This window comes from Salvelinus alpinus, chromosome 24 (assembly GCF_045679555.1).
Source record: "Salvelinus alpinus chromosome 24, SLU_Salpinus.1, whole genome shotgun sequence".
Taxonomy (NCBI): domain Eukaryota; kingdom Metazoa; phylum Chordata; class Actinopteri; order Salmoniformes; family Salmonidae; genus Salvelinus; species Salvelinus alpinus.
This window is the reverse complement of record NC_092109.1, coordinates 32397848-32425652: the sequence shown is the minus strand read 5'-3', so window position 1 is coordinate 32425652 and position 27805 is coordinate 32397848. Positions and strand designations below refer to the sequence as shown.

General features: G+C 48.5%; 1 protein-coding gene across 6 annotated transcripts; it reads right to left on the bottom strand.

Moving 5' to 3' along the window:
* Positions 1-946: 946 nt before the first annotated feature.
* cxxc5a (CXXC finger protein 5a) lies at positions 947-26768 on the bottom strand. 6 transcript variants are annotated; one of them, XM_071364578.1, is made up of 4 exons: positions 26480-26762; positions 26297-26354; positions 16725-17728; positions 947-2092 (listed from the first exon to the last, which is right to left on the bottom strand). In XM_071364578.1, the coding sequence occupies exons 3-4, from the start codon at positions 17529-17531 to the stop codon at positions 2048-2050; spliced, it is 852 nt and encodes a 283-aa protein (XP_071220679.1). In that variant the 5' UTR covers positions 17532-17728; positions 26297-26354; positions 26480-26762; the 3' UTR covers positions 947-2047. The 6 variants fall into 6 exon arrangements, with proteins under 6 accessions (XP_071220679.1, XP_071220681.1, XP_071220682.1 ...); XM_071364580.1 differs by having other exon boundaries at positions 947-2089; positions 26297-26768; XM_071364581.1 differs by lacking the exon at positions 26297-26354 and having other exon boundaries at positions 947-2089; positions 26480-26768.
* Between the last annotated feature and the right edge of the window lie 1037 nt (positions 26769-27805).

Below are 27805 nucleotides of genomic sequence, written 5' to 3'. Positions count from 1 at the left end.
TTTGAACCACCATCACCAAAACACCAAATGATGGAATTTCTCGTGGAAGAATGGTGTTGCATCCCTCCAGTAGAGTTCCAGACACTTGTAGACTCTACTATGCCAAGGTGCACTGAAGCTGTTCTGGCCCAACGCCCAATTAAGACACTTTATGTTGGTGTATCCTTTACTCTGGCAGTTACCTGTACATCAATCTACCCATTGCAACAACTCCACACTATCTCTACATAGAACCTTCAAGTACAACTCCACACTATCTCTACATAGAACCTTCAAGTACAACAACTCCACACTATCTCTACATAGAACCTTCAAGTACAACAACTCCACACTATCTCTACATAGAACCTTCAAGTACAACAACTCCACACTATCTCTACATAGAACCTTCAAGTACAACAACTCCACACTATCTCTACATAGAACCTTCAAGTACAACAACTCCACACTATCTCTACATAGAACCTTCAAGTACAACAACTCCACACTATCTCTACATAGAACCTTCAAGTACAACAACTCCACACTATCTCTACATAGAACCTTCAAGTACAACAACTCCACACTATCTCTACATAGAACCTTAAAGTACAACAACTCCACACTATCTCTACATAGAACCTTCAAGTACAACACTCTTGCATGAGGAACACTAATTAGGGCCCCCTGCCCTACTCACCAAAACTTTGGTTCCTACCCTGTCACTACCACTGTTGTTTGTATTGGGTATCTATGCTAGAGCAACAGGAAACATCTGAATGAAACACACCATTTCCTCCTTCTGCTTTAATGATTTGTATTTCTCGCCCAATATTTTTTTTAAATTATAGCATCCAATGATATGAAAAGGGAACAAATTTGAAAGATTTACCGGACATTTTCATACTTCACCCGCTGTTTTAGGGGAAAAAAACATGCAAAGACAAGTAGACAAACATCAGAACTGTAAATGTTTACACAAATACATGCATTCATTTTTATTCACAAAACCAGTCCAATTTTCTAAATGAATACAAACATCGCTGTTGTTTTTAAAAGATGTAGCTACCAGCAACATAATTTTTTAAAAATTAACAAATAAAAAGTACAAATAAATTCATGTTTCAGTGCGTTCAAATGGGTAGACTCAGAACAAGTGCCTCCTAGTGATGTCGCCCTCTGTCCTCCTCGTGCCAGACACAGTCGCTAGGGCCACAGGAACGTAAGGCTGCCAGTTTCACGAAATAAAAAGCTTGGAAATACAGGCGAGGAAAACACGGTTGGTTGGTTGGTTGGTTGGTTGGTTGGTTGGTTGGTTGGTTGGTTGGTTGGGGAGATTCCAGTGAGTTCTCTGGAGGTTAGCATCATCCTGCTAAAGAGTCCCCTAGACTTCTGCCCCATAGGATGAGAGTTGCTTTTTCATTTGAATCAGAAATATGGATTTTTACATTTTGAAACATTTCCTTTTTCTTTTAAAAGACAACCATTGAACCGTTTCAAACTATATTCTTGCAACAATATAAATCATAAAATAGACAAGGGTTTAGATAAGAACAATGGTGCTAAATTACAATAGTGCCTGCCATTAGCCACTAGTTTTAAAATATAGCCATAAATGTACATTCTCTACACAAGTACTGTATCTTTCCACACGTGAACAACATTAACACCAAACACAGACATGTGTTGATTGTCCAACACTCAGTCAGTCATTTCTGTTTGGCAATGAACAGTTCCATGTCTGAGACAGAAAAGACCTGCTGGAAACAGGACAAAATGTACCAAAATGGGAACATAGAAAAGGGAATGAATGAAAGTTGCCATAGATTATTTTCTTTATATTTAATTTTTGGTTCAAGGAATAATTAGGTGCATCCATTACTCAGTTGATTATTTTGTATCATTCCTGTTTCATAATTTTTTTAACATCTTTTTATTTCATGTTTGTTTGTTTTCTTGTCAGCCTGTGTCCATGCCCGATACAATCGGAGCGAGAGTTGGCATTGCACTTGATCACAGAGCTTTGGGTTTGTGTAGGTAGGGGTTAGAGTGGAGGAGGGTCAGAGTCTTACTGGAACCACCGGAATGCTGCTCCTGTAGGAAGCATCACCTTCTTAGAGAAAAAAAAAGACGAAGAGAGAGAAGAGAGAAGGAGAGGGTTAGTGGACGCAGCTTGGAGAAGATAACACATCCCTAGACCCATTCTAAACTGCAACGTCTGCAGTTTCTCTCTCTCTCCTCTCTCTCTGGACATTTTTCTCCCCCAGTCTAATTATTGAATAGATTCAGACAACAACATGCTCATCAAATCTCCACATCAAACACATTAACAGACACCATCACTCTCCCTCCCTGCCCACTCCTCCTCCTCTCTCTCTCTCTCTCTCTCTCTCTCTCTCTCTCTCTCTCTCTCTCTCTCTCTCTCTCTCTCTCTCTCTCTCTCTCTCTCTCTCTCTCTCTCTCTCTCTCTCTCTCTCTCTCTCTCTCTCTCTCTCTCTCTCTCTCTCTCTCTCTCTCTCTCTCTCTCTCCTGTAAGCACTATCATGGAAATCACTGCATCCCACACAGACATATCCCCCGCCATCCCGTACCCCTCGCTCTGGCCGTCAACAGCCATGGCCCTGGCTCCATACGAAACCTGATATGGCACATGTATTATTTAGTGACCACGCAGTCACGTCCATCTCCCATGACACCACAGTGCTCTCACTGGTGCCACTGCTCTCTCTGCTCCTCCCTCACTCTTCTCTCAGAGTGGGATCTCTAGCTCTGATTGCATTGCACTAGGCAGGGCAGGCACCAAAGCAATGCAGCTGCAGGGGTTGAGTGGTCGCCTGCCAGTCATAAGATAGAGGACCGCTGGGGCTCAAGCTCGGCTCAGCCCTCGGAGCTGCAGCACGGCTGGCGTTCTGAGAAGCACAACTCTACTGCGGCACAGAATCTCACATGTTAGCTAGCACTGCCTGGAGCCAGTCAGGGGCAGCTCGAAAAACACTCACACACCCACACACACACTCACTTCCTCACACACACTTACATACACGGAAATACATAAAATAGCATAAGAACAATATACTTATCACACTGATAAACCACAAAGCTGATGCTACAGCTAGCTTTGTGTTTTATCAGTCGATGTCAATGTAGTAACTTAAAATAAATCACAGACTACACAAAACAATTCAGAATACGGGGAAAATAGTATTTGAAAAAGAAAAGGAGAGTCGCACACTCTAGGACCTCAGATACAATCATTTTATAACCTACATTTCGACACTCAAGCTGTCTTCATCAGGGTATAGAAAGAGAGAGGGCGAGGAGGAAGAGAGAAAGAGTAAGGGGGAGGAGAGAAAGAGAGACACAAGAAAGAGAGAGGGGGTGGAAAGAAAGAGAGAGGAGGAGGACAGAAAGAGAGAAGGGGAGGACGAGGAGAGAAATAAAATAGTATTTAACATAATCAACTTTTCTCTTCTGTCATATCATTTTCACTTTGGAATATTCACAACACTAAAAAAGCAAGGAGGTCAAGGTGGTGCAAGGGCCATAAGCACCTCACTAATGACCTTTCACCTATGACACTCAGGCACCTAGACGCTAAGCTCAATACCTTTTTCATTGTGAACTCACCAGTGACTTATTAAAGGAAAAACAATCTGAGCCAACACCTGTGACCTCCATTCTGCATAAACATGATTGTTTGTCACGTCTGGCTAAGGGGGAAGGGGCTCCCAAGGTCACGATCCTTTCCAGGCATCCATTTCAATGTCTACCATCTCAATCTCTGTTTATTGATTTTACTATGAATATGTTGCTGTTACGTTCCTCAATAGACGTTGCATTTAGCCTACACTTCCCCAAGCCAGGGGCCTGCTAGCCTTGCTCTAGCATGGTTAGCAGAACATTTCGTACTCTGAAATGTGGCTCCAGTATCTAATTTGCTATCTTATTTGTTCTGACATAGTGTGACTCTGTTAGGGACAGCTGATCCAGGACCAGCCCATAGGGGAACATTCTCTTTAGAGCAGAGCATTAGGCTAAATACTCCCATCAATCACTTCCCATTGGACAGCCCCAGGTCCACTGGTAACAAGAACCCTTTCACCTGTGACTGTGATGTCAAGTCTCCCCTCCCATCTCATAGGTTGGCTAAGAGAGTTAATAACTCCACTGCTGTCTGTCTGTCTGTGTCTGTATGTCTGTGTCTGTATTTCTGTGTCTGTATTTCTGTATGTCTGTCTGACTGTACTTGTCTGTCCTACTCCTACTAGTTTCTGTGTCTGCCTGGCAACATGCCTACTGATCAGTATGTCTCTGTGTCAGTCTGCATGCCTGTGTGTCTCTGCGTCAGTCTGCATGCCTGTGTGTCTCTGTGTCAGTCTGCATGCCTGTGTGTCTCTGTGTCAGTCTGCATGCCTGTGTGTGTCTGTGTCAGTCTGCATGCCTGTGTGTCTCTGTGTCAGTCTGCATGCCTGTGTGTCTCTGTGTCAGTCTGCATGCCTGTGTGTGTCTGTGTCAGTCTGCATGCCTGTGTGTGTCTGTGTCAGTCTGCATGTCTGTGTGAGGGGGTAACAACACTCAGTGAAAGCTCTCTGGCTCAGTGTCTGCATGCCTCAAACTGGCCATGTCATGTCACCACACATTTAATACCTGTAGTGGGTCGGCTGGATCTGTCCTCTCACCATGATGCCTCAACACAGACAGACAGACAGACAGAACAGACAGACGGAACAGACATAAAGGACGGACAGAAAGAACAGACAGAACAGACATACAGAACAGACAGATCAGACAGAAAAGACATACAGAACAGACAGAACAGACAGAACAGACAAGACAGAACAGACAGAAAGACAGAACAGACAGAACAGGTTTTAACAAATAAACTAACACATATCCACAAAACCAAACCAAACCAAGGCAGACCAGAGTACAGAAACACACTAGCATTAAAAGAAACACATAACCAAACAAATATAAACTCAAGTTGACATAAAACCTATACTTCTCTCTCTCACCGACAGAGCAAACACCAACCGTGAGACTGAGACTAGTGGTGAAAACTCAGACATGTAGCAGAAAGGAAGTGTATCTCGTGGGCTTTATTTATTTCCCTTCAAACGTAGCGTTCCAAAAATAAATCCAGACATCTCCAGCCAGCGAGGTGTGAAGTGGCAAAGGCCTCGACACGCTAAGGCCTCGGCATTGCTAAGGCCTCGGCACGCTAAGGCCTCAGCACTCTAACGCCTCGGCACGCTAAGGCCTCGGCACTCTAACGCCTTGGCACTCTAACGCCTTGGCACTCTAACGCCTCGACACGCTAAGGCCTCGGCACGCTAAGGCCTCGGCACGCTAAGGCCTCGGCACTTTATCGCCTCGGCACTCTAACGCCTCGGCACTCTAAGGCCTCGGCACGCTAAGGCCTCGGCACTTTAACGCCTCGGCACACTAAAGCCTTGGCACTCTAAGGCCTCGGCACTCTAACGCCTCGGCACACTAAGGCCTCGGCACGCTAAGGCCTCGGCACTCTAACGCCTCGGCACGCTAAGGCCTCGGCACGCTAAGGCCTCGGCACTTTATCGCCTCGGCACTCTAACGCCTCGGCACGCTAAGGCCTCGGCACGCTAAGGCCTCGGCACTTTAACGCCTCGGCACGCTAAGGCCTCGGCACGCTAAGGCCTCGGCACGCTAAGGCCTCGGCACTCTAACGCCTCGGCACGCTAAGGCCTCGGCACGCTAAGGCCTCGCACTCTAACGCCTCGGCACGCTAAGGCCTCGGCACGCTAAGGCCTCGCACTCTAACGCCTCGGCACGCTAAGGCCTCGGCACTCTAACGCCTCGGCACGCTAAGGCCTCGGCACGCTAAGGCCTCGCACTCTAACGCCTCGGCACTCTAAGGCCTCGGCACTCTAACGCCTCGGCACTCTAAGGCCTCGGCACTCTAACGCCTCGGCACTCTAAAGCCTCGGCACTCTAAGGCCTCGGCACTCTAACGCCTCGGCACGCTAAGGCCTCGGCACGCTAAGGCCTCGGCACTCTAACGCCTCGGCACGCTAAGGCCTCGGCACTCTAACGCCTCGGCACTCTAACGCCTCGGCACTCTAAGGCCTCGGCACTCTAAGGCCTCGACACTTTAACGCCTCGGCACTCTAAGGCCTCGGCACGCTAAGGCCTCGGCACTCTAACGCCTCGGCACTCTAACGCCTCGGCACTCTAAGGCCTCGGCACTCTAACGCCTCGGCACTCTAAGGCCTCGGCACTCTAACGCCTCGGCACTCTAACGCCTCGGCACACTAAGGCCTCGGCACGCTAAGGCCTCGGCACTCTAACGCCTCGGCAGGCTAAGGCCTCGGCACTCTAACGCCTCGGCACTCTAAGGCCTCGGCACACTAAGGCCTCGGCAGGCTAAGGCCTCGGCACTCTAACGCCTCGGCAGGCTAAGGCCTCGGCACTCTAACGCCTCGGCACTCTAAGGCCTCGGCACACTAAGGCCTCGGCAGGCTAAGGCCTCGGCACTCTAACGCCTCGGCAGGCTAAGGCCTCGGCACTCTAACGCCTCGGCACTCTAAGGCCTCGGCACACTAAGGCCTCGGAACTCTAACGCCTCGGCACTCTAAGGCCTCGGCACTCTAAGGCCTCGGCACTCTAAGGCCTCGGCACTCTAAGGCCTCGGCAGGCTAACGCCTCGGCACTCTAACGCCTCGGCACTCTAAGGCCTCGGCAGGCTAACGCCTCGGCACTCTAACGCCTCGGCACTCTAACGCCTCGGCACTCTAACGCCTCGGCACTCTAACGCCTCGGCACTCTAACGCCTCGGCACTCTAACGCCTCGGCACTCTAACGCCTCGGCACGCTAAGGCCTCGGTACTCTAAGGCCTCGGCACTCTAACGCCTCGGCACTCTAACGCCTCGGCACTCTAACGCCTCGGCACTCTAACGCCTCGGCACTCTAACGCCTCGGCACTCTAACGCCTCGGCACTCTAACGCCTCGGCACACTAAGGCCTCGGCACTCTAACGCCTCGGCACACTAAGGCCTCGGCACTCTTAGGCCTCGGCAGGCTAACGCCTCGGCACTCTAACGCCTCGGCACTCTAAGGCCTCGGCACGCTAAGGCCTCGGCACGCTAAGGCCTCGGCACTCTAACGCCTCGGCAGTCTAAGGCCTCGGCACTCTAACGCCTCGGCACTCTAAGGCCTCGGCACTCTAACGCCTCGGCACTCTAACGCCTCGGCACTCTAAGGCCTCGGCACTCTAAGGCCTCGGCACTCTAAGGCCTCGGCACTCTAAGGCCTCGGCAGGCTAAGGCCTCGGCAGGCTAAGGCCTCGGCACTCTAACGCCTCGGCACACTAAGGCCTCGGCACTCTAACGCCTCGGCACACTAAGGCCTCGGCACTCTAACGCCTCGGCACTCTAAGGCCTCGGCACTCTAACGCCTCGGCACTCTAACGCCTCGGCACTCTAAGGCCTCGGCACTCTAACGCCTCGGCACTCTAAGGCCTCGGCACTCTAAGGCCTCGGCAGGCTAAGGCCTCGGCAGGCTAAGGCCTCGGCACTCTAACGCCTCGGCACGCTAAGGCCTCGGCACGCTAACTCCTCGGCACTCTAAGGCCTCGGCACTCTAAGGCCTCGGCACTCTAACGCCTCGGCACTCTAAGGCCTCGGCACTCTAAGGCCTCGGCAGGCTAAGGCCTCGGCAGGCTAAGGCCTCGGCACTCTAACGCCTCGGCACGCTAAGGCCTCGGCACGCTAACGCCTCGGCACTCTAAGGCCTCGGCACTCTAAGGCCTCGGCAGGCTAAGGCCTCGGCAGGCTAAGGCCTCGGCAGGCTAAGGCCTCGGCACTCTAACGCCTCGGCACACTAAGGCCTCGGCACTCTAACGCCTCGGCACACTAAGGCCTCGGCACTCTTAGGCCTCGGCAGGCTAACGCCTCGGCACTCTAACGCCTCGGCACTCTAAGGCCTCGGCACGCTAAGGCCTCGGCACGCTAAGGCCTCGGCACTCTAACGCCTCGGCACACTAAGGCCTCGGCACTCTAACGCCTCGGCACTCTAAGGCCTCGGCACTCTAACGCCTCGGCACTCTAACGCCTCGGCACTCTAAGGCCTCGGCACTCTAACGCCTCGGCACTCTAAGGCCTCGGCACTCTAAGGCCTCGGCAGGCTAAGGCCTCGGCAGGCTAAGGCCTCGGCACTCTAACGCCTCGGCACGCTAAGGCCTCGGCACGCTAACGCCTCGGCACTCTAAGGCCTCGGCACTCTAAGGCCTCGGCACTCTAAGGCCTCGGCACTCTAACGCCTCGGCAGGCTAAGGCCTCGGCAGGCTAAGGCCTCGGCACTCTAACGCCTCGGCACGCTAAGGCCTCGGCACTCTAAGGCCTCGGCACTCTAAGGCCTCGGCAGGCTAAGGCCTCGGCAGGCTAAGGCCTCGGCACTCTAACGCCTCGGCACTCTAACGCCTCGGCACTCTAAGGCCTCGGCAGGCTAAGGCCTCGGCAGGCTAAGGCCTCGGCACTCTAACGCCTCGGCACTCTAAGGCCTCGGCACTCTAAGGCCTCGGCAGGCTAAGGCCTCGGCAGGCTAAGGCCTCGGCACTCTAACGCCTCGGCACTCTAAGGCCTCGGCAGGCTAAGGCCTCGGCAGGCTAAGGCCTCGGCACTCTAACGCCTCGGCACTCTAACGCCTCGGCACTCTAACGCCTCGGCACGCTAACGCCTCGGCACTCTAACGCCTCGGCACGCTAAGGCCTCGGCACTCTAACGCCTCGGCACTCTAAGGCCTCGGCACGCTAAGGCCTCGGCACGCTAAGGCCTCGGCACTCTAACGCCTCGGCACTCTAACGCCTCGGCACTCTAACGCCTCGGCACTCTAACGCCTCGGCACGCTAACGCCTCGGCACGCTAAGGCCTCGGCACTCTAACGCCTCGGCACTCTAAGGCCTCGGCACGCTAAGGCCTCGGCACGCTAAGGCCTCGGCACTCTAACGCCTCGGCACTCTAAGGCCTCGGCACTCTAACGCCTCGGCACGCTAAGGCCTCGGCAGGCTAACGCCTCGGCCCACCTCGGCACGCTAAGGCCTCGGCACGGCTAAGGCCTCGGCAGCTAGGCCTCGGCCCTAACGCCTCGGCACTCTAACGCCTCGGCACTCTAAGGCCTCGGCACTCTAACGCCTCGGCACTCTAACGCCTCGGCACTCTAACGCCTCGGCACTCTAACGCCTCGGCACTCTAACGCCTCGGCACTCTAACGCCTCGGCACACTAAGGCCTCGGCACTCTAACGCCTCGGCACACTAATGCCTCGGCACTCTTAGGCCTCGGCAGGCTAACGCCTCGGCACTCTAACGCCTCGGCACTCTAAGGCCTCGGCACGCTAAGGCCTCGGCACGCTAAGGCCTCGGCACTCTAACGCCTCGGCAGTCTAAGGCCTCGGCACTCTAACGCCTCGGCACTCTAAGGCCTCGGCACTCTAACGCCTCGGCACTCTAACGCCTCGGCACTCTAAGGCCTCGGCACTCTAAGGCCTCGGCACTCTAAGGCCTCGGCACTCTAAGGCCTCGGCAGGCTAAGGCCTCGGCAGGCTAAGGCCTCGGCACTCTAACGCCTCGGCACACTAAGGCCTCGGCACTCTAACGCCTCGGCACACTAAGGCCTCGGCACTCTAACGCCTCGGCACTCTAAGGCCTCGGCACTCTAACGCCTCGGCACTCTAACGCCTCGGCACTCTAAGGCCTCGGCACTCTAACGCCTCGGCACTCTAAGGCCTCGGCACTCTAAGGCCTCGGCAGGCTAAGGCCTCGGCAGGCTAAGGCCTCGGCACTCTAACGCCTCGGCACGCTAAGGCCTCGGCACGCTAACTCCTCGGCACTCTAAGGCCTCGGCACTCTAAGGCCTCGGCACTCTAACGCCTCGGCACTCTAAGGCCTCGGCACTCTAAGGCCTCGGCAGGCTAAGGCCTCGGCAGGCTAAGGCCTCGGCACTCTAACGCCTCGGCACGCTAAGGCCTCGGCACGCTAACGCCTCGGCACTCTAAGGCCTCGGCACTCTAAGGCCTCGGCAGGCTAAGGCCTCGGCAGGCTAAGGCCTCGGCAGGCTAAGGCCTCGGCACTCTAACGCCTCGGCACACTAAGGCCTCGGCACTCTAACGCCTCGGCACACTAAGGCCTCGGCACTCTTAGGCCTCGGCAGGCTAACGCCTCGGCACTCTAACGCCTCGGCACTCTAAGGCCTCGGCACGCTAAGGCCTCGGCACGCTAAGGCCTCGGCACTCTAACGCCTCGGCACACTAAGGCCTCGGCACTCTAACGCCTCGGCACTCTAAGGCCTCGGCACTCTAACGCCTCGGCACTCTAACGCCTCGGCACTCTAAGGCCTCGGCACTCTAACGCCTCGGCACTCTAAGGCCTCGGCACTCTAAGGCCTCGGCAGGCTAAGGCCTCGGCACGCTAAGGCCTCGGCACTCTAACGCCTCGGCACGCTAAGGCCTCGGCACGCTAACGCCTCGGCACTCTAAGGCCTCGGCACTCTAAGGCCTCGGCACTCTAACGCCTCGGCAGGCTAAGGCCTCGGCAGGCTAAGGCCTCGGCACTCTAACGCCTCGGCACGCTAAGGCCTCGGCACTCTAAGGCCTCGGCACTCTAAGGCCTCGGCAGGCTAAGGCCTCGGCAGGCTAAGGCCTCGGCACTCTAACGCCTCGGCACTCTAACGCCTCGGCACTCTAAGGCCTCGGCAGGCTAAGGCCTCGGCAGGCTAAGGCCTCGGCACTCTAACGCCTCGGCACTCTAAGGCCTCGGCACTCTAAGGCCTCGGCAGGCTAAGGCCTCGGCAGGCTAAGGCCTCGGCACTCTAACGCCTCGGCACTCTAAGGCCTCGGCAGGCTAAGGCCTCGGCAGGCTAAGGCCTCGGCACTCTAACGCCTCGGCACTCTAACGCCTCGGCACTCTAACGCCTCGGCAGGCTAACGCCTCGGCACTCTAACGCCTCGGCACGCTAAGGCCTCGGCACTCTAACGCCTCGGCACTCTAAGGCCTCGGCACGCTAAGGCCTCGGCACGCTAAGGCCTCGGCACTCTAACGCCTCGGCACTCTAACGCCTCGGCACTCTAACGCCTCGGCACGCTAACGCCTCGGCACGCTAAGGCCTCGGCACTCTAACGCCTCGGCACTCTAAGGCCTCGGCACGCTAAGGCCTCGGCACGCTAAGGCCTCGGCACTCTAACGCCTCGGCACTCTAAGGCCTCGGCACTCTAACGCCTCGGCACGCTAAGGCCTCGGCAGGCTAACGCCTCGGCACTCTAAGGCCTCGGCACGCTAAGGCCTCGGCACTCTAACGCCTCGGCACTCTAAGGCCTCGGCAGGCTAAGGCCTCGGCACTCTAACGCCTCGGCACGCTAAGGCCTCGGCAGGCTAAGGCCTCGGCACTCTAACGCCTCGGCACTCTAAGGCCTCGGCAGGCTAAGGCCTCGGCACTCTAACGCCTCGGCACTCTAAGGCCTCGGCACTCTAAGGCCTCGGCACTCTAAGGCCTCGGCACTCTAAGGCCTCGACACGCCACCTCCCCGTACTCTATTTTTACGGCCATCTTTAGGCTGCCATGAGGTTTCCATGGAAACCATCATCAAAGCACAGAGCCGCCGGCCTCTCTTTCTATTCTCAGATACACACACCACATCGGACCGCATCAACTTCAAATAATATACACTAACAATAAACAGACTAACAATTACAAATGTGTCATAAAGGAATCATAAATATGTTATCAAAGCATTGATTAAAAACAACCAGTTTTTTCCCTGATTTCGGGCGTCTGAAGAGGTTTTAAAACAAACCAAGCATCAAAATACTTATTGAATCACATGACACATCTTTACAACACAACACACACTCACACACTATAAGCACTATGGCTAAGTGATCTCCATCCATTAGCATCCCTGTTAGACAGTGGACTGCGTGCACGTGAGATGTGACTCTCTGGGGCTGTTTCTAGACCCCAGCTCAAGCTAACAGCAGATGACAGACTGTGGTATGCTGCTTACGAGCCGGATCGAATGACCATGATCCTCCATTTTGTTCCAGGTGCTGCCCAGGTGCCCCTGAACCTGTCCTAACCTCAGTGACCAAGAGGGCTGAGGGGGGTTGGGCAATTTAACCATTTCATAATGCCCCAGTTAACAGAACATAAAACAGAGTAACTTAGATAACACAATCTGTACTGTTTACAGTGTGGTTTCATAGTACAAGCAATGTTATTTTCTGTAGAGTCTGAAAGAACACCCTCCATCGGCAGTATGAATGGCAGTCCTCTCAGACAAGCGCCAATAAATTATAAACGTGAACACACAAATCTGTAAGATCAATGTAGGATACATGGGCATATATCAGATGTGTTATTGCACACAATATGTCTTCTGTCATTATTCTCACCTTTGACCTGGTGTTATGACATCACTCTGACTGACTGACTCTGCAAGACTCTTCTCTGACCTCTTGACCTGTTGCTCAAGGCTGATCCTAACACAGAACAGCTCTAGACAGCATTGGTCTGCTAGTGCAGATGAGGCACACCATTTACCCAATCTGAAGGAGAAGTCAACAGTTCATTTGAAGATAAACTATTCCAAAACATAAATGCTAAACAGGTGATTATTACATCAAAGTCCCGCGCTACGGCCATAATGTTGGTGTGTGACAAAACATAACAGCGACAAACAATCTGATTTCATTAGCTGCGTACAATCCTAAAACTATGTGACATCGATCAATTAGAAACTGAGATTAGTTTGTGTGATTCTTTCTTTTGGTTTGGGAGAACAAATGTAGACATTAACTTCATAGTAAAGGCTGCAGTCATTGTTGTTGATCTGATGCCGTGAAAGACTGGTGGTCACTGCTACCATGTGAACAGCAGCATACTGTCAATCAATAACATACAATAAGTCCTATTACCAACACACATTCACAAGCATCTGAGTACATCAGTGAAACCTTTCAGAGTAAGGTAGGAATGTTGACAGTGAAACCATGAGTTGACATCTAAAAATGGAATCCTGTCTTGATTACAAAAGTCACAACCAGCTAACATGCGGGTCAAGCCTTGATTGATCTGTTGTTGCATGTCTGCTTGGAGCGCAACTCTTTACGACCAGATTACACAAACTGATCACCCCCTGTCTCATGAACGTGACTGTTGTAGCATTGCATAGTACATACAGCCATAGGGGATATTCAGGATGTATTCTACAGACTGTATTTTGGCCAAAATAGTCATTATCACAAGAAAGAATTTAAAATGTGTGATAATTAATTTGTGAACATGCGGACATTGTTAGAGAGCACACATGTCATGATCTGGACAGCATTGTCTACTAGCATAGCTCATATAACGTATGTCTGCATCCTTACAGGAAGAACAAGATGCTGAAAGACAGAAGACGGCAGAGCTTAATCATATCAACCTTGTATTTACATCTTAAAAAGCAACAATAAATGAATCTGACCATTTTTGATGTGACGGTCGCGTCCTTTGTATAATTAATGGAGATTAATTGCTTCACTCATCTTATTAACGGTAATTCATTATTGCATAAAGTCATCATGACAATTGAGGGTCATATAAATCACCTGATAACATCTATCTATCATGCCATGGCAATATACCAAAATATTGTCATGGATGTTATGTCATTTTGTCATAGCGTGTTTATCACATCTTTATACAGTACTGGCTTTAATTGTCAAATGAAGTGGTTTAAAAACAGAATGTAATATGCCACATGAACCTTACAGAGGAAAAGAGTCCTGTGCTACTGAGGTGACCCAGAAGACAAGTTTGGAGGCCATTTAGCCAAACGGGCGTGCCACAGGAGAAAGAGAGAGGGAGAGAGGGGGGCGCCTGTGCCACAATGACACCTGGTGCTGCAGATGACAGCCCCATGGCCAGATGGACCATGTCACACACATACACACACACATTCTGCCACAGCCATCAAATACCCACAAGCACACACAATTACACTACATATACAAATGTATGTGGACACCCCTTCAAATTAGTGGATTCGGCTATTTCAGCCACACCCGTTGCTGACCGGTGTATAAAATCGAGCACACAGCCATGCAATCTCTATAGACAAACATTGGAAGTAGAATGGCCTTACTGAAGAGCTCAGATGCCACCTTTCCAACAAGTCAGTTCGTCAAATTTCTGCCCTGCTAGAGCTGCCCCCATCAACTGTAAGTGTTGTTATTGTGAAGTGGAAACGTCTAGGAGCAACAACGGCTCAGCCGTGAAGTGGTAGGCCACACAAGCTCACAGAACGGGACCGCCGAGTGCTGAAGAGTTCCAAACTGCCTCTGGAAGTAACGTCAGCACAATAACTGTTTCCATGGCCAAGCAGCCACACAGAAGCCTAAGATCACCATGCGCAATGCCAAGCGTCGGCTAGAGTGGTGTAAAGCTCGCCGCCATTTGACTCTGGACCAGTGGAAACCTATTCGTTGGAGTGATAAATCACGGTTCACCATCTGGCAGTCCGACGGACTAATCTGGGTTTGGCAGATGCCAGGAGAACACTACCTGCCCCAATGCATAGTGCCAACTGTAAAGTTTGGGGGAGGAGGAATAATGGTCTGAGGCTGTTTTTCATATTTTGGGCTAGGCCCCTTAGTTCCAGTGAAGGGAAATCCTACAGCATACTAGACGATTCAGTGCTTCCAACATTGTGGAAACAGTTTGGGGAAGACCCTTTCCTGTTTCAGCATGACAATGCCCCTGTGCACAAAGTGAGGTCCATACAGAAATGGTTTGTTGAGATCGGTGTGCAAGAACTTGATTGGCCTGCACAGAGCCCTCACCTCAACCCATCAAACATCTTTGGGATGGATTGGAACACTAACTGCGAGCCAGGCCTAATCGCCCAACATCAGTGCCCGACCTTTATAATGCTCTTGTGGCTGAATGGAAGAAAGTCCCCCAGCAATGTTCCAACGTCTAGTGGAAACCTTCCCAGAAGAGTGGAGGCTGTTATAGCAGCAAAGGGGGGGAGGACCAACTCTATATTAATGCTCATGATTTTAGAATGAGTGGTTTGACGAGCAGGTGTCCACATACTTTTGGTCATGTAGTGTATGTTCTACCACACACATACTACCCATGAAAAACATATACACACAAACAGTATCACGCACTGCCACACTCTGTCAAACACACACCTATAAACACACAAACTCTCAAAATCCTAAACAGCCCATCAGACATGCTCTCTGTCACATCTCTCTCTCTTTCTATCTCCTCGTTCCTACTCGCGCATACCCACAAGGCAATACTCATTTTGCAACATATGCACACAATCACACACACACACAATTGTGTGAACTGCTAAACACGCAATGACCCCCAATTAAAAAGGTAATTCCATCTGTTTTGTGAGGGGGTAAAATGAGAGCTGTGTATCATGGGTATGGACAGGGGGATGTTCATTCAGGACATGCGCTGCACTGCAGAGGACAGACTAAAGAGACCCCATGGTGCATTTCTACTCCTCCCCCTCCCCACCACCTGTCATTCCCTTGCCCAGCTTAAAGCCCTGCCCTACCAAAAAGCCCCTCCACACCCCTCTACTTAACCCTTCACTTTGGAGCTATATCCACACTGTGCAAAGAAATCAGAACAGTGCCACACTCCATACATACACGTATAAAGTTTAGTTATGTGTTTGGTTAATGTACATTCCAAACACTCTTTCCATCCCTATGCCCCATCCTGCCTGACCCCTCTGTATCCCTCTGTGACCCTATGTGTCCCTCTGTGACCTTCTGTTTCTTTGTCCCTCTGTGACACTCTGAATCCCTCTGTGACCTTCTGTTCTTCTTTGTCCCTCTGTGACACTCTGAATCCCTCTGTGACCCTATGTGTCCCTCTGTGACCTTCTGTCCTTCTTTGTCCCTCTGTGACACTCTGAATCCCTCTGTGACCATCTGTGTCCCTCTGTGACCCTCTGTGTCCCTCTGTGACCCTCTGTGACCCTTTGTATCCCTCTGAGACACTCTGTATCCCTCTGTGACCATATGTGTCCCTCTGTGACCTTCTGTGTCCCTCTGTGACCCTCTGTGACCCTCTGTATCCCTCTGTGACCTTCTGTTCTTCTTTGTCCCTCTGTGACACTGTGAATCCCTCTGTGACCTTCTGTTCTTCTTTGTCCCTCTGTGACACTCTGAATCCCTCTGTGACCCTCTGTGTCCCTCTGTGACCCTCTGTATCCCTCTGAGACACTCTGTATCCCTCTGTGACCTTATGTGTCCCTCTGTGACCTTCTCTGTCCCTCTTTGTCCCTCTGTGACACTCTAAATCCCTCTGTGACCCTATGTGTCCCTCTGTGACCTTCTGTCCTTCTTTGTCCCTCTGTGACCATCTGTGTCCCTCTGTGACCCTCTGTGTCCCTCTGTGACCCTCTGTGACCCTCTGTATCCCTCTGAGACACTCTGTATCCCTCTGTGACCCTATGTGTCCCTCTGTGACCTTCTGTGTCCCTCTGTGACCCTCTGTATCCCTCTGTGACCTTCTGTGTCCCTCTGTGACCCTCTGTGACCCTCTGTGTACCTCTGTGACCCTCTGTCACCCTGTGTCACCCTGTGTCCCTCTGTGTCCCTCTATGTTCCTCTATGTTCCTCTGTGACTCTCTGTGGCCCTCTGTGGCCCTCTGTGGCCCTCTGTGACATCTCCAGCTCTGTCTCCTCACTGAACTCTTACCTCCAGAGTGGCAGATGGTTTCTTTTTCAGCTCATCACATTTGCGGAACTTGCAGATCTGGTGGCCCGTTTTGCGGTTCCGGCAGCTGCTGCACGTCTCGCAGTTAATTCGCCGACGGCAGGGCTGGCACATGCCGCAGCGTTTCCGCTTCTTTTTGCCGGAGTTGATGGCGGAGGCCAGCTCGCTCTGCGCCGGGTACTCGGCCAGGCCGGCCATGTGCAGAGCGCTGTCGGCCAGGAACACGCCGGCCGGTGTCATGATAAACAGTCCCGGATTGAACGGGAAGCCGCCTCCCACACCGTACGGGAAGTCTGCAATACCGCCAATGGAGTCCGCAGCAGACGCACCCTCCAAGTCGTTTGCCCCTGAGATTGAATCGCTACCCCCCATCCCCATCCCCATGCCCCCCGGCAGCAGCATGTGCTCCATCCCAGCCCTCTTTAACAGCACCGCAGCCTGGGCAAAGTGCAGCAGGCCATTCTGTCCTTCCAGGACTTGCTCCAGGGTCCGGTCCAGCTTGGCTGCCGCCAGCGCTGAGACAGTGGGCTGGGGCTGTGGGGGCGGCTGGGGCTTGGCCGGGTGGCTCTTGGTCTCTCCATTGTGGTGTGTGTGTCCATTAGTGTTGGTGGGGCAGGCGGCTGTGTACTGGGAGAGGGTGCGGGACCTTTTAAGGCTCTTACTCAGAGGCTCACTGATGATGCCACTGCGGTTCCTGCGCTCGATGACAGGGACATCCTCACTGCAGCTGCTTCGCTCTAGGGCCTCGGCTGTCCGGTCTCGGCTTCCCTCCGACCGTCCGCTAGACATGTTCCAGTACGTGCAGAGCTGGGGGGGCGGGCGGGAGGGGGAGCCGAGAGGTTCTCACAGTCTGTTCTGAGCCCAGGTGAGGTGGCGCCTCCCCGCTGTGGACGAATCGGACAGCCAATCACAGGCAGGCCTTAGAGCCCTTGTGCTCTGTCTAAACTTCAGCCCTCATCCACATCCTTCCACTGTCAACCTACAAACTGGCACAGGGAGAGAGAAGGGTCCTTCAATAACAGGCTCAGTGTTGGACCTAGACAGCATCTTAGTAAACAACAGACTCCGTTACATAAGACAGCTACTCTGCCATTCCTTTATGTTACCTGTTTATTAGATTGAACACAGCTAAAAAGCCAATGAGGCAGCTCCGTTAGATAGTATGTATCCCAAACATCTCATAACCACTAATAGCCAGGAAAGATGAGTCCACTTACACAACTTAAAGTTCCTCAAGCCCCCCAGCTACAATACACAATAAGACAAATAAGAATATTCAGAATATAGCAAAACATGAAAATACTGAATGACAGTGACAGGAGAGAAAAGGCACTTTTCTACTCCCAATACTTTTCTACTCCCAATACAACCTAAATCCCACCCTTTAGGGCTAGGTTGAATGTAGCCATAGTGTTTCCCAGAAGAAAACCAAGAGAAGCTGGCCTGTGGATGGTCACACTTTCCATCAAAGGGATTTGAAACAATCATTCCCACACACTACACACTGACAAAATTAAAATCCATTTCGCATGAATTAAAGACTTCAGACCATGAACAATTCCCATTTTGACATCACTCTCTCCTAATAACCCGAAACTTTGTCTTAGTCTTATTGGTGGTGAATCTGCTGGTAAGGGTCACACCTCTTGGGTTGAAAGGATATACGGAAATCAAATCATATTAAGCAGATGTTATTGCGGGTGGAGTTGAAATGCTTGTGTTCCTAGCTCCAACAGTGCAATAGTATCTAACAATTCACAACAATACACAGAAATCTAAAAGTAAATGTTAAACATTTATTTAACTGATTAGGCGTTGACCTAATTTGCATAATATATTAACTTGTATGCATCAGATATTTGAAGAAAAAACACACAAACAGCCATACACAAAGATATATATATTTTTAAACAAACAGGTTGACCACTTACAACACAGTAAGTACGTTGGTTATCATTCTTGATGACATCATCAACCCTCCAACCACAAAACATATACAGAAGATTGTAATGTAGTATTTATATAACTCATCATCATTATGCCTTGTGGATGCCCTACATTTCTGTCCGATTAGCTATATTCACATGTAATGGCATAGCCTATGACAATCAATAATGTTGTACTCAAAAAGAAAATATGCACAGATACACTACATGGCCAAAAGTATATGGACACCTGCTCGTCGAACACCTCATGCCAAAATCATGAGCTATAACAGCCTCCACTCTTCTAGGAAAGCTTTTCACTAGATGTTGGAACATTGCTGCGGGGACTTGTTTCCACAAGATCATTAGTGAGATCGGGCACTGATGTTGGGCGATTAGGCCTGGCTCGCAGTCGGTGTTCCAATTCATCCAAAAGCGTTTGATGGGGTTGAGGTCAGGGCTCTGTGCAGGCCAATCAAGTTCTTCCACATCTCAACAAATCATTGAATTGTCTAGAATGTAATTCTATGGTGTAGCGTTAAGATTTCCCTTCACTGGAACTAAGGGACCGAACCATGAAAAACAACCCCAGACCATTATTCCTTTACAATTGACACTATGCATTCGGGCAGGTAGCATTCTCCTGGCATCCGCCAAACCCAGATTTGTCCGTTGGACTGTCAGATGGTGAAGCGTGATTCATCACTCCAAAGAACGTGTTTCCACTGCTCCAGAGTCAAATGAAGAGGTTTACACCACTCCAGACAAGGCTTGGCATTTTACATGGTGATCTTAAGCTCGTGTGCGGCTGCTCCGTCATCGAAATCCATTTCATGATGTTCCCGAGGAAAAGTTATTGTGCTGAAGTTGCTTCCAGAGGCAGCTTGGAACTCACTGAGCTCTTCAGTATGGGGCCATTCTACTGCCAATATTTGTCTATGGAGATTGCATGGCTATGTGCTCGATTTTATACACCTGTCAGGAACGGGTGTGGCTCAAATAACCGAATCCACAAATTTGAATGTAGAGCAGTTGAAGAGAGTGTCATAGAAGGTATGATTTGTTGATATTTCATCTCCTTAGTGAAAAGTGTGCCCCCTTTCTGATTTTCTCTATTTTTGAATATATTTTTTTCAGTGAATGTTATCAGATCTTCAACCAAAACCTAATATTAGATCAAGGGAACCTGAGTTTTCAAATAATAAAAAAATATATACAGTTGAAGTCGGAAGTTTACATACACCTTAGCCAAATACATTTAAACTCAGTTTTTCACAATTCCTGACATTTAATCAGAGTAAAAATTCCCTGTCTTAGGTCAGTTAGGATCTATTTATTTCCTTCATCACATTCCCAGTGGGTCAGAAGTTTACATACACTCAATTAGTATTTGGTAGCATTGTCTTTAAATTGTTTAACTTGGGTCAAACGTTTCGTGTAGCCTTCCACAAGCTTCCCACAATAAGTTGGGTGAATTTTGGCCCATTTCTCTTGACAGAGCTGGTGTAACTGAGTCAGGTTTGTAGTCCTCCTTGCTCGCACTCGCTTTTTCAGTTCTGACCACAAATTGTCTATAGGATTGAGCTCAGGGCTTTGTGATGGCCACTCCAGTACCTTGACTTTGTTGTCCTTAAGCCATTTTGCCACAACTTCAGAAGTATGCTTGGGGTCATTGTCCATTTGGAAGACCCAATTGCAACCAAGCTTAAACTTCCTGACTGATGTCTTGAGATGTTGCTTCAATATATCCACATATTTTCCTGCCTCATGATGCCATCTATTTTGTGAAGTGCACCAGTCGCTCCTGCAGGAAAGCTCCCCCACAACATGATGCTGTCCCCCCCGTGCTTCACGGTTGGGATGGTGTTCTTCGGCTTGCAAGCCTCCCCCTTTATCCTCCAAACATAACAATGGTCATTATGGTCTAACAGTTCTATTTTTGTTTCATCAGACCAGAGGACATTTCTTCAAAAAGTACAATCTTTGTCCCCATGTGCAGTTGCAAACAGTAGTCTGGCTTTTTTATTGCAGTTTTGGAGCAGTGGCTTCTTCCTTGCTGAGCTTCCTTGCCTTTCAGGTTATGTCGATATAGGACTCGTTTAACTGTGGATATAGATAATTTTGTACCTGTTTCCTCCAGCATCTTCACAAGGTCCTTTGTTGTTATTCTGGGATTGATTTGCACTTTTCATACCAAAGTACGTTCATCTCTAGGAGACAGAACGCGTCTCCTTCCTGAGCGGTATGACGGCTGCGTGTTCCCATGGTGTTTGTACTTGCGTACTATGGTTTGTACAGATAAAGGTGGTACCTTCAGGCATTTGGAAATTGCTCCCAAGTATGAACCAGACTTGTGGAGGTCTACAACTTTTTTCTGAGGTCTTGGCTGATTTCTTTTGATTTTCCCATGATGTCAAGCAAAGAGGCACTGAGTTTGAAGCTAGGCCTTGAAATACATCCACAGGTACACCTCCAATAGACTCAAATGTTGTCAATTAGCCTATCAGAAGCGTCTAAAGCCATGACATCATTTTATGGAATTTTCCAAGTTGTTTAAAGGCACAGTCATCTTAGTGTATGTAAACTTCTGACCCACTGGATTTGTGATACAGTGAATTATAAGTGAAATAATTTGTCTGTAAACAATTGTTGGAAAAATTACTTGTGTCATGCACAAAGTAGACGTCCTAACCGCCAAAACTATAGTTTGTTAACAAGAAATTTGTGGAGTGGTTGAAAAACAAGTTAGCTAGCTACATTTTCAGATATTATACATTTCTGATTTTGTCAGAAAGTGATTTTTATTGCAAGTTAAAGTGTACTGTTAGCTAGCTAGCTAATGTTAGCTGGCTGGCTCGCTAGCTAACGTTACGTGTATGATCTGTGTAGAAATATTATTAGTATCTCAGATCCATTTGTATTGCTAGTTATAGCCTAATGTTAGCTAGCTAACTTACAATGAACTTAGTTGGTTAGTTTTAGCTACCTGTATATTCATGAAAGGTAGTAACGTTATGAGTTGTGATTATGGTTCATTGTTTAGCTAGCTTTCTAGCTACTATACTAAACAAAAGACCTACTGTATCCTTTGCACGTGACAAAAAAACTTGGATTTTATTTGATATAGTGTGTATTTACCAGAGACGGTAATGTGAAGGACAACATGACCTGCACCAAAATCAAATTACGATATAACGTTAGGCCAATGAGACAGTGTCCAAGTTCCAAAATTCTCCGGTAGAATGCCCTGCTTTTATTTCGTCACACTCACAACCGTAACCTACTTTCTGTAATTAGCTTGCCATTAACTTGTATATAATGATCTTTTTGTGAGTTTATTTTCCTGTAATAAATAAGACAAATTAGCTAAAGTGAAGACGTTGTCAGCTATATGATATGGTCATTACATGAACTGGCTAACCAGCTAACTTAACGTTAGCTAGCTCAACGTTAGCTATTTAGCTAACAATCTAGAAACGACCCAAAACATTGTTTAGAAAGTTGCTTTTAGTTCCTGGTTTGCTAGATTGACATATAATAAATTCATTTTTAAACGGTGTTAAAATACACCAGTTATGCTGTTTTGCACCACCAGGCTGCTGATTTTTTTTTTTTTTTTTTTTAAATCACCTTTATTTAACCAGGTAGGCTAGTTGAGAACAAGTTCTCATTTGCAACTGCGACCTGGCCAAGATAAAGCAAAGCAGTGTGACACAGACAACAACACAGAGTTACACATGGAGTAAACAATAAACAAGCCAATAACACAATAAACAAGTCAATGACACTATATACAGTGTGTGCAAAAGGCATGTGGAGGTGGGCAATAAATAGGCCATAGGAGCGAATAATTACAATTTAGCAGATTAACACTGGGGTGATAAATGAGCAGTTGATGATGTGCAAGTAGAGATACTGGTGTGCAAAAGAGCAGAAAAGTAAATAAAAACAGTATGGAGGTGAGTTAGGTAGATTGGGTGGGCTATTTACAGATGGACAATGTACAGCTGCAGCCTGTCGTTTTTGTGTCTATACTTTTAAATAACGACAACTCAATTCAACTAGATATCAGCACTTACTGTAGTGTTGGTTGGCTCTTTTAAATGTTCCTTGACAGTCCCTCTGGGGAAATATCCTCTTATTCACTATGAGCCCATTTAATGTCCACAATCCAATTGAAAAATAACACACTTATTGGGTGGGTATTTTTTCCATTCATAAATGAAAATGGACTGAAATGAATTTGACTCCAATGCTTTATTCAGAGTGTGTACTGAAAAAACTGAAACATCACAATGGCCAGCCTCCTATGAAGAGACACTATCCTACTATTCCACTGACCTGTCCCCACTCACAAACAAGCACATCCCTGAGAAAAGCTGAAGAAATGCCCGGGCCAGTCCTTATAAGGGAAACAAAGGGAAGGGGTGGGAGAGAGCATTGGGGGGGGGGGGGGGGGGGGCAGCATGTGGAAATTGGAAGGCCAGAATTAGTGGGAGGTAAAGCTTCAAAGGCAGGAGCACAGCCCCCGCATTCTCACCAGCTCAGGGGTCCGTGGTGCCAATGGACCCCTGAGCCAGCCCCTCAGCTCCTCACTCTCCTGCTTCGAGTCTGACCAGGGCTCTGCTCTATCTCTCTCACACTGCTGCAGGGCCACCCACCTGCTACACTGACATATACAGTATGTCTGTGTGTCTCTTTCTTCCTGGTGTCCTAGTCTCACTCCATCAAACTCAGTGTCTCTCTGTCTGACCCATATCCCTCACACTCTCTTCATCTCCATCAAACATGAACATGTCATTCATAGTCCATCTTTTCCCACCATCTCAGTCCCTCTTTCACAGTCTACCATTCCTCTTCCAATGTCAATGACTCTATAACAGCCTACGTCCCTCCTCCATGTCATTCACAGTCTCTCCCTTCATGTTTTCACCCTCTCTTAATATCACTCTCACTCTGTCCCTCCTCCATGTCATTCACACGCTCCCTATGCATTTAAATGCCAGCGGTCTAACGCAATGCATCTCAGTGTTAGAGGCATCACTACAGACCCTGGTTCGATCCCGGGCTGTATCCCAACCGGCCGTGATCGGGAGTCCCATAGGGACCGGGAGTCCCAATTGGCCAAGCATCGTCGGGTTAGGGGAGGGTTTAGCCGTCATTGTAAAATAAGAATTTGTTCTGAACTGACTTGCCTAGTTAAATAAAGGTTAAATAAATAAAAAATATATATACTGTATTTTCCAAACCCCTAGACTCACAGTCTCTCTTCTCTGTCACTCAACAGTTCCCCAGTTTCTGTAACCAATCACTGTATTCTCTCTGAATAGAATTATCCCAAATTCTGCTACTGCTAAGATGATGATGATAATGATGATGATGGTGGTGATGATTAGAAAGAAAAAAAAATGATTGCATAATGAGGAACAGGTTGGTTATATTACTGGGAAAAGGTTATGTGAATCCATTGTTATATGAGAAAAAGAAATGCGCCAATGTCTTACATATTAAAGAAATACAGTGTTGTTTGTGTAGACATTGTTGTTGTTTACATCTTCCTCAATGACGTCATTACCATCACGCCAGTAGCAGCCTAAGGATCTGTAAATGCTATCTATACTTTCTGCAGTTATGACTTCTACCACAGCTCCTTTTGTATCACCCAACTAGTCTACTTCTCCTGGTAGCATCACAAATAGGACTGCCACTATCAAACATAATAACACTTTCCCACTATGCTTTCACCGAAGCACCCACTCTCCCCCCTTATATAGGTCTACTCTACATTGATTACGTCAGTGGGAGCTGCTGGAGACATGGCTCGTGCTTCCTCCCTGGAGCTCAGAGCGCGGCGGTAATTGGCCCCTCTCGGCTGAATAACCATCCCGAACAGTCTGACCATACAGACTCCCCAAGGCCAACGAGAAGGGGTACTGTATGGAATCTATAAGCAAAATGGACATACCCACTAAAAGAACTCAAACATCTTTGGCATATTCAAGTTTTTAAAAAGTCACACTCAAGTTATGATATAGGCCTATGACTAATTTAGATGTTTAGAACATAGCATAATATTCTTCAAAATCTGTTTTGTATTCATAAATTATTAATTAGGCCTATACAAAATAGTCTGACTGTAAATATATGCGAGTTTCAAAAGTAGGCTAGATAATACTGTCAATATGGCACTTTTCAAATACTGTATGTATTCATAAATAAATAGGCCTAGTCATGTTTGTCATCAATCGTGAAACCAAAACATCTGACAACAAGCCAAAAAGTGTAATATTTTATGGGACGTTGCCAGATAGCTCGGCTATAGGCTACTTATTAGTTCAGGTAATGCAGAGCCAAATGCAACACTTCCCTCCAGACCGCGGTCAAGCAGACACTCACACATATCTTCCTAGCCCTCTCTCTCAACCACCCCCTCCCTGCTCTGACTCACACACGAGCAGTCACGCACTCACGTCACACTCACTCACTCACAGACACACACACAGTCAGTCACATTTGTGCACGAGACCCATTGAAGTTTATAAGGACCAGAATTAAATATCCCACAACCTGCTGCGCCTTTCTGTTTCTTTTCCATTCCCGAGTTAAAATAGTCAAAATTGTATGCATGCCACTGTGTTAAATCGTGACTAATTTGCAAGAACATGAAGCCCATACGAGCGCCACTGCCGGTGGCGGATTGCGGCAGTACCAGGGGGTCGCGATAAATCCCGGCTTGCAACTGCTATGTCACGGGGACATCGCGCGCAGGAGACTGGCTGGTCGTCGCATGCGGAACAATGAAGAACAAACATGTTCCTCTACAATAAAATCACTCTGAGAACAACTGGCATACTGTTCTTAGGATAAGTATAGGCTATGCGCGAACTAAATCATAAACAAATTAAACAATATTGCTCTTTTTCATCCATTATGCATTTTCACAAAAACATTTGTTGATGATTAAAGAGAACACTGCAGAAAACAAAGTTCAGTTTCGATTTATCTCCAGGTAAAGAGATGCCTCATCACCACCTGTCATTAAAAGCATAACATTCATAAACATAATAAAGATCCAATGCAAAGTGCCATAATTTCAATGGCAAATATTTATGGAGAGCGTCAAGTTTCTTGGAGCGCACGTCATTAACAGATGATTCACACTTTCAATTTTCACCCCTAAAAATCTTTGAATGAAAGAACCGCTCTCCACAATATCTACAAACATTTTCTGCATTAACAACATTATCCGAGGAAAATTAGCAAATGAGAATGGCAGAGCAGAATGCCCATTATGGCCATTCTAACCCAATAACAGTGTGTGCATCATTTCACATGCGTCTGAGAGCCGAGAATCCTAATTGTATCTAATATTAAAGCACAAAAATACCTTTTGTCTAGACTCAATGATCTGAAACCACGGTCTCTGCGGTGTCAGCGTATGGTCTGCACCAGCACGTTTGAGGGTATAGATAGAAGAACCATTCTCCCATTCCCCTAGTTAACTTGATCGTTAGGAAGATGACATCCCAACTTTCAGCAGACTTCGACAAAGTATGATCCCCCCTCCCTCCCTCTTATGTAGCCTATCTGCATATTTGCAAACACGGGCCCTTTTTTATTCGCACCTACCAAACCAGAACGAAGAGGAGGGGAGGGCTCCCACTGTCCAAGCGGTCCGTCTCCAAGCCTACCGTAAAGATTGATGTCAAAAAAGAAAGAAAGACAACCTTACACTAAACCAACTGAATTAATATAGTCCTCGCCTGTATAGAACAAGAGAGAAATTGAATAATACATTATTGTAAAACGTACTTTCTCGGAAGCTGAGCGTGTGGGCTCTCCAACCTTTCGATTCTCGCAATCCCACCTCTACATCCCCGCTCGCGGAGAAGAACATGCAAACACATTTCATAGATTTTTGGAGCTTCGCGGAAAAACCGAACTGGATTTTTCAGCGTAGAGACAGATAGGCTAATAATATATCGCCAAAACCTTTTAAAATATAGAGATGTATTGCCCTCCTCGACGCTTTTAGGTTCTCGACTTTGAATATCCAAGGGTCGCGTGATGAAGAACATGTTTGTTATTAAAGCTTTACATGATTATGCCTCTGAGTTGCATCTTACTAGTTGTTGTGTAATCAGTGCATATGCACAATATGATTTTCTCTCTGTATGAGCGCAAGTTGCTATTTCGTCATACCACTTTAAGACTCAACTTTCCTTCAACACATTCATGTTTACAGATAACTTTAACGGTGCAATCCAAAAATATGGAAACATACCCAAATGTGAATATTGAACATGTTGAAAGCTAATATTTTTTAAGGGATACAGTAGGCCTATTATTTGATTTTCATTGATGAACATAGACTAAGCCTACGTTGGTGTGACTAACATACACTACATTACCAAAAGTATGTGGACACTTGTTCGTCGAACATCTATATTACTTCTATGCTCGCTTCGAGGCAAGTAACACTGAGACATGCATGAGAGCATCAGCTGTCACGGATGGGCCAGACGGATTACCAGGACGTGTACTCCGAGCATCCGCTGACCAACTGGCAAGTGTCTTCACTGACATTTTAAACCTCTCCCTGTCCGAGTCTGTAATACCAACATGTTTCAAGCAGACCACCATAGTCCCTGTGCCAAATAACACTAAGGTAACATGCCTAAATGACTACCGACCCATAGCACTCACGTCTGTAGCCATGAAATCCTTTGAAAGGCTGGTCAAGGGCCACATCAACACCATTTTCCCAAAAACCCTAGACCCGCTCCAATTTGCATACCGCCCCAAAAGATCCACAGATGATACAATTTCTACTGCACTCAACACTGCCCTTTCCCACCTGGACAAAAGGAACACCTATGTGAGAATTCTATTAATTGACTACAGCTCAGTGTTCAACACCATAGTGCCCTCAAAGCTCATCACTAAGCTAAGGACACCTCCCACTGCAACTGGATCCTGGACTTCCTGACCGGCCGCCCCCAGGTGGTAAGGGTAGGTAACAACACATCCGCCACTCTGATCCTCACCACGGGGGCCCCTCAGGGGTGCGTGCTGAGTCCCCTCCTGTACACCATATTCACTCATGACTGCACAGCCAGGCACGACTCCAACACCATC

Bases quoted from the DNA above. Each gene is read 5' to 3' on its own strand.
- cxxc5a (XM_071364576.1), bottom strand. From the start codon at position 17,531: ATGTCTAGCGGACGGTCGGAGGGAAGCCGAGACCGGACAGCCGAGGCC. The intron at 2,093-16,724 runs GTAAGAGTTCAG...TTTTTCTCTAAG, and splicing joins AACCATCTGCCACTCTGGAG to AAGGTGATGCTTCCTACAGG.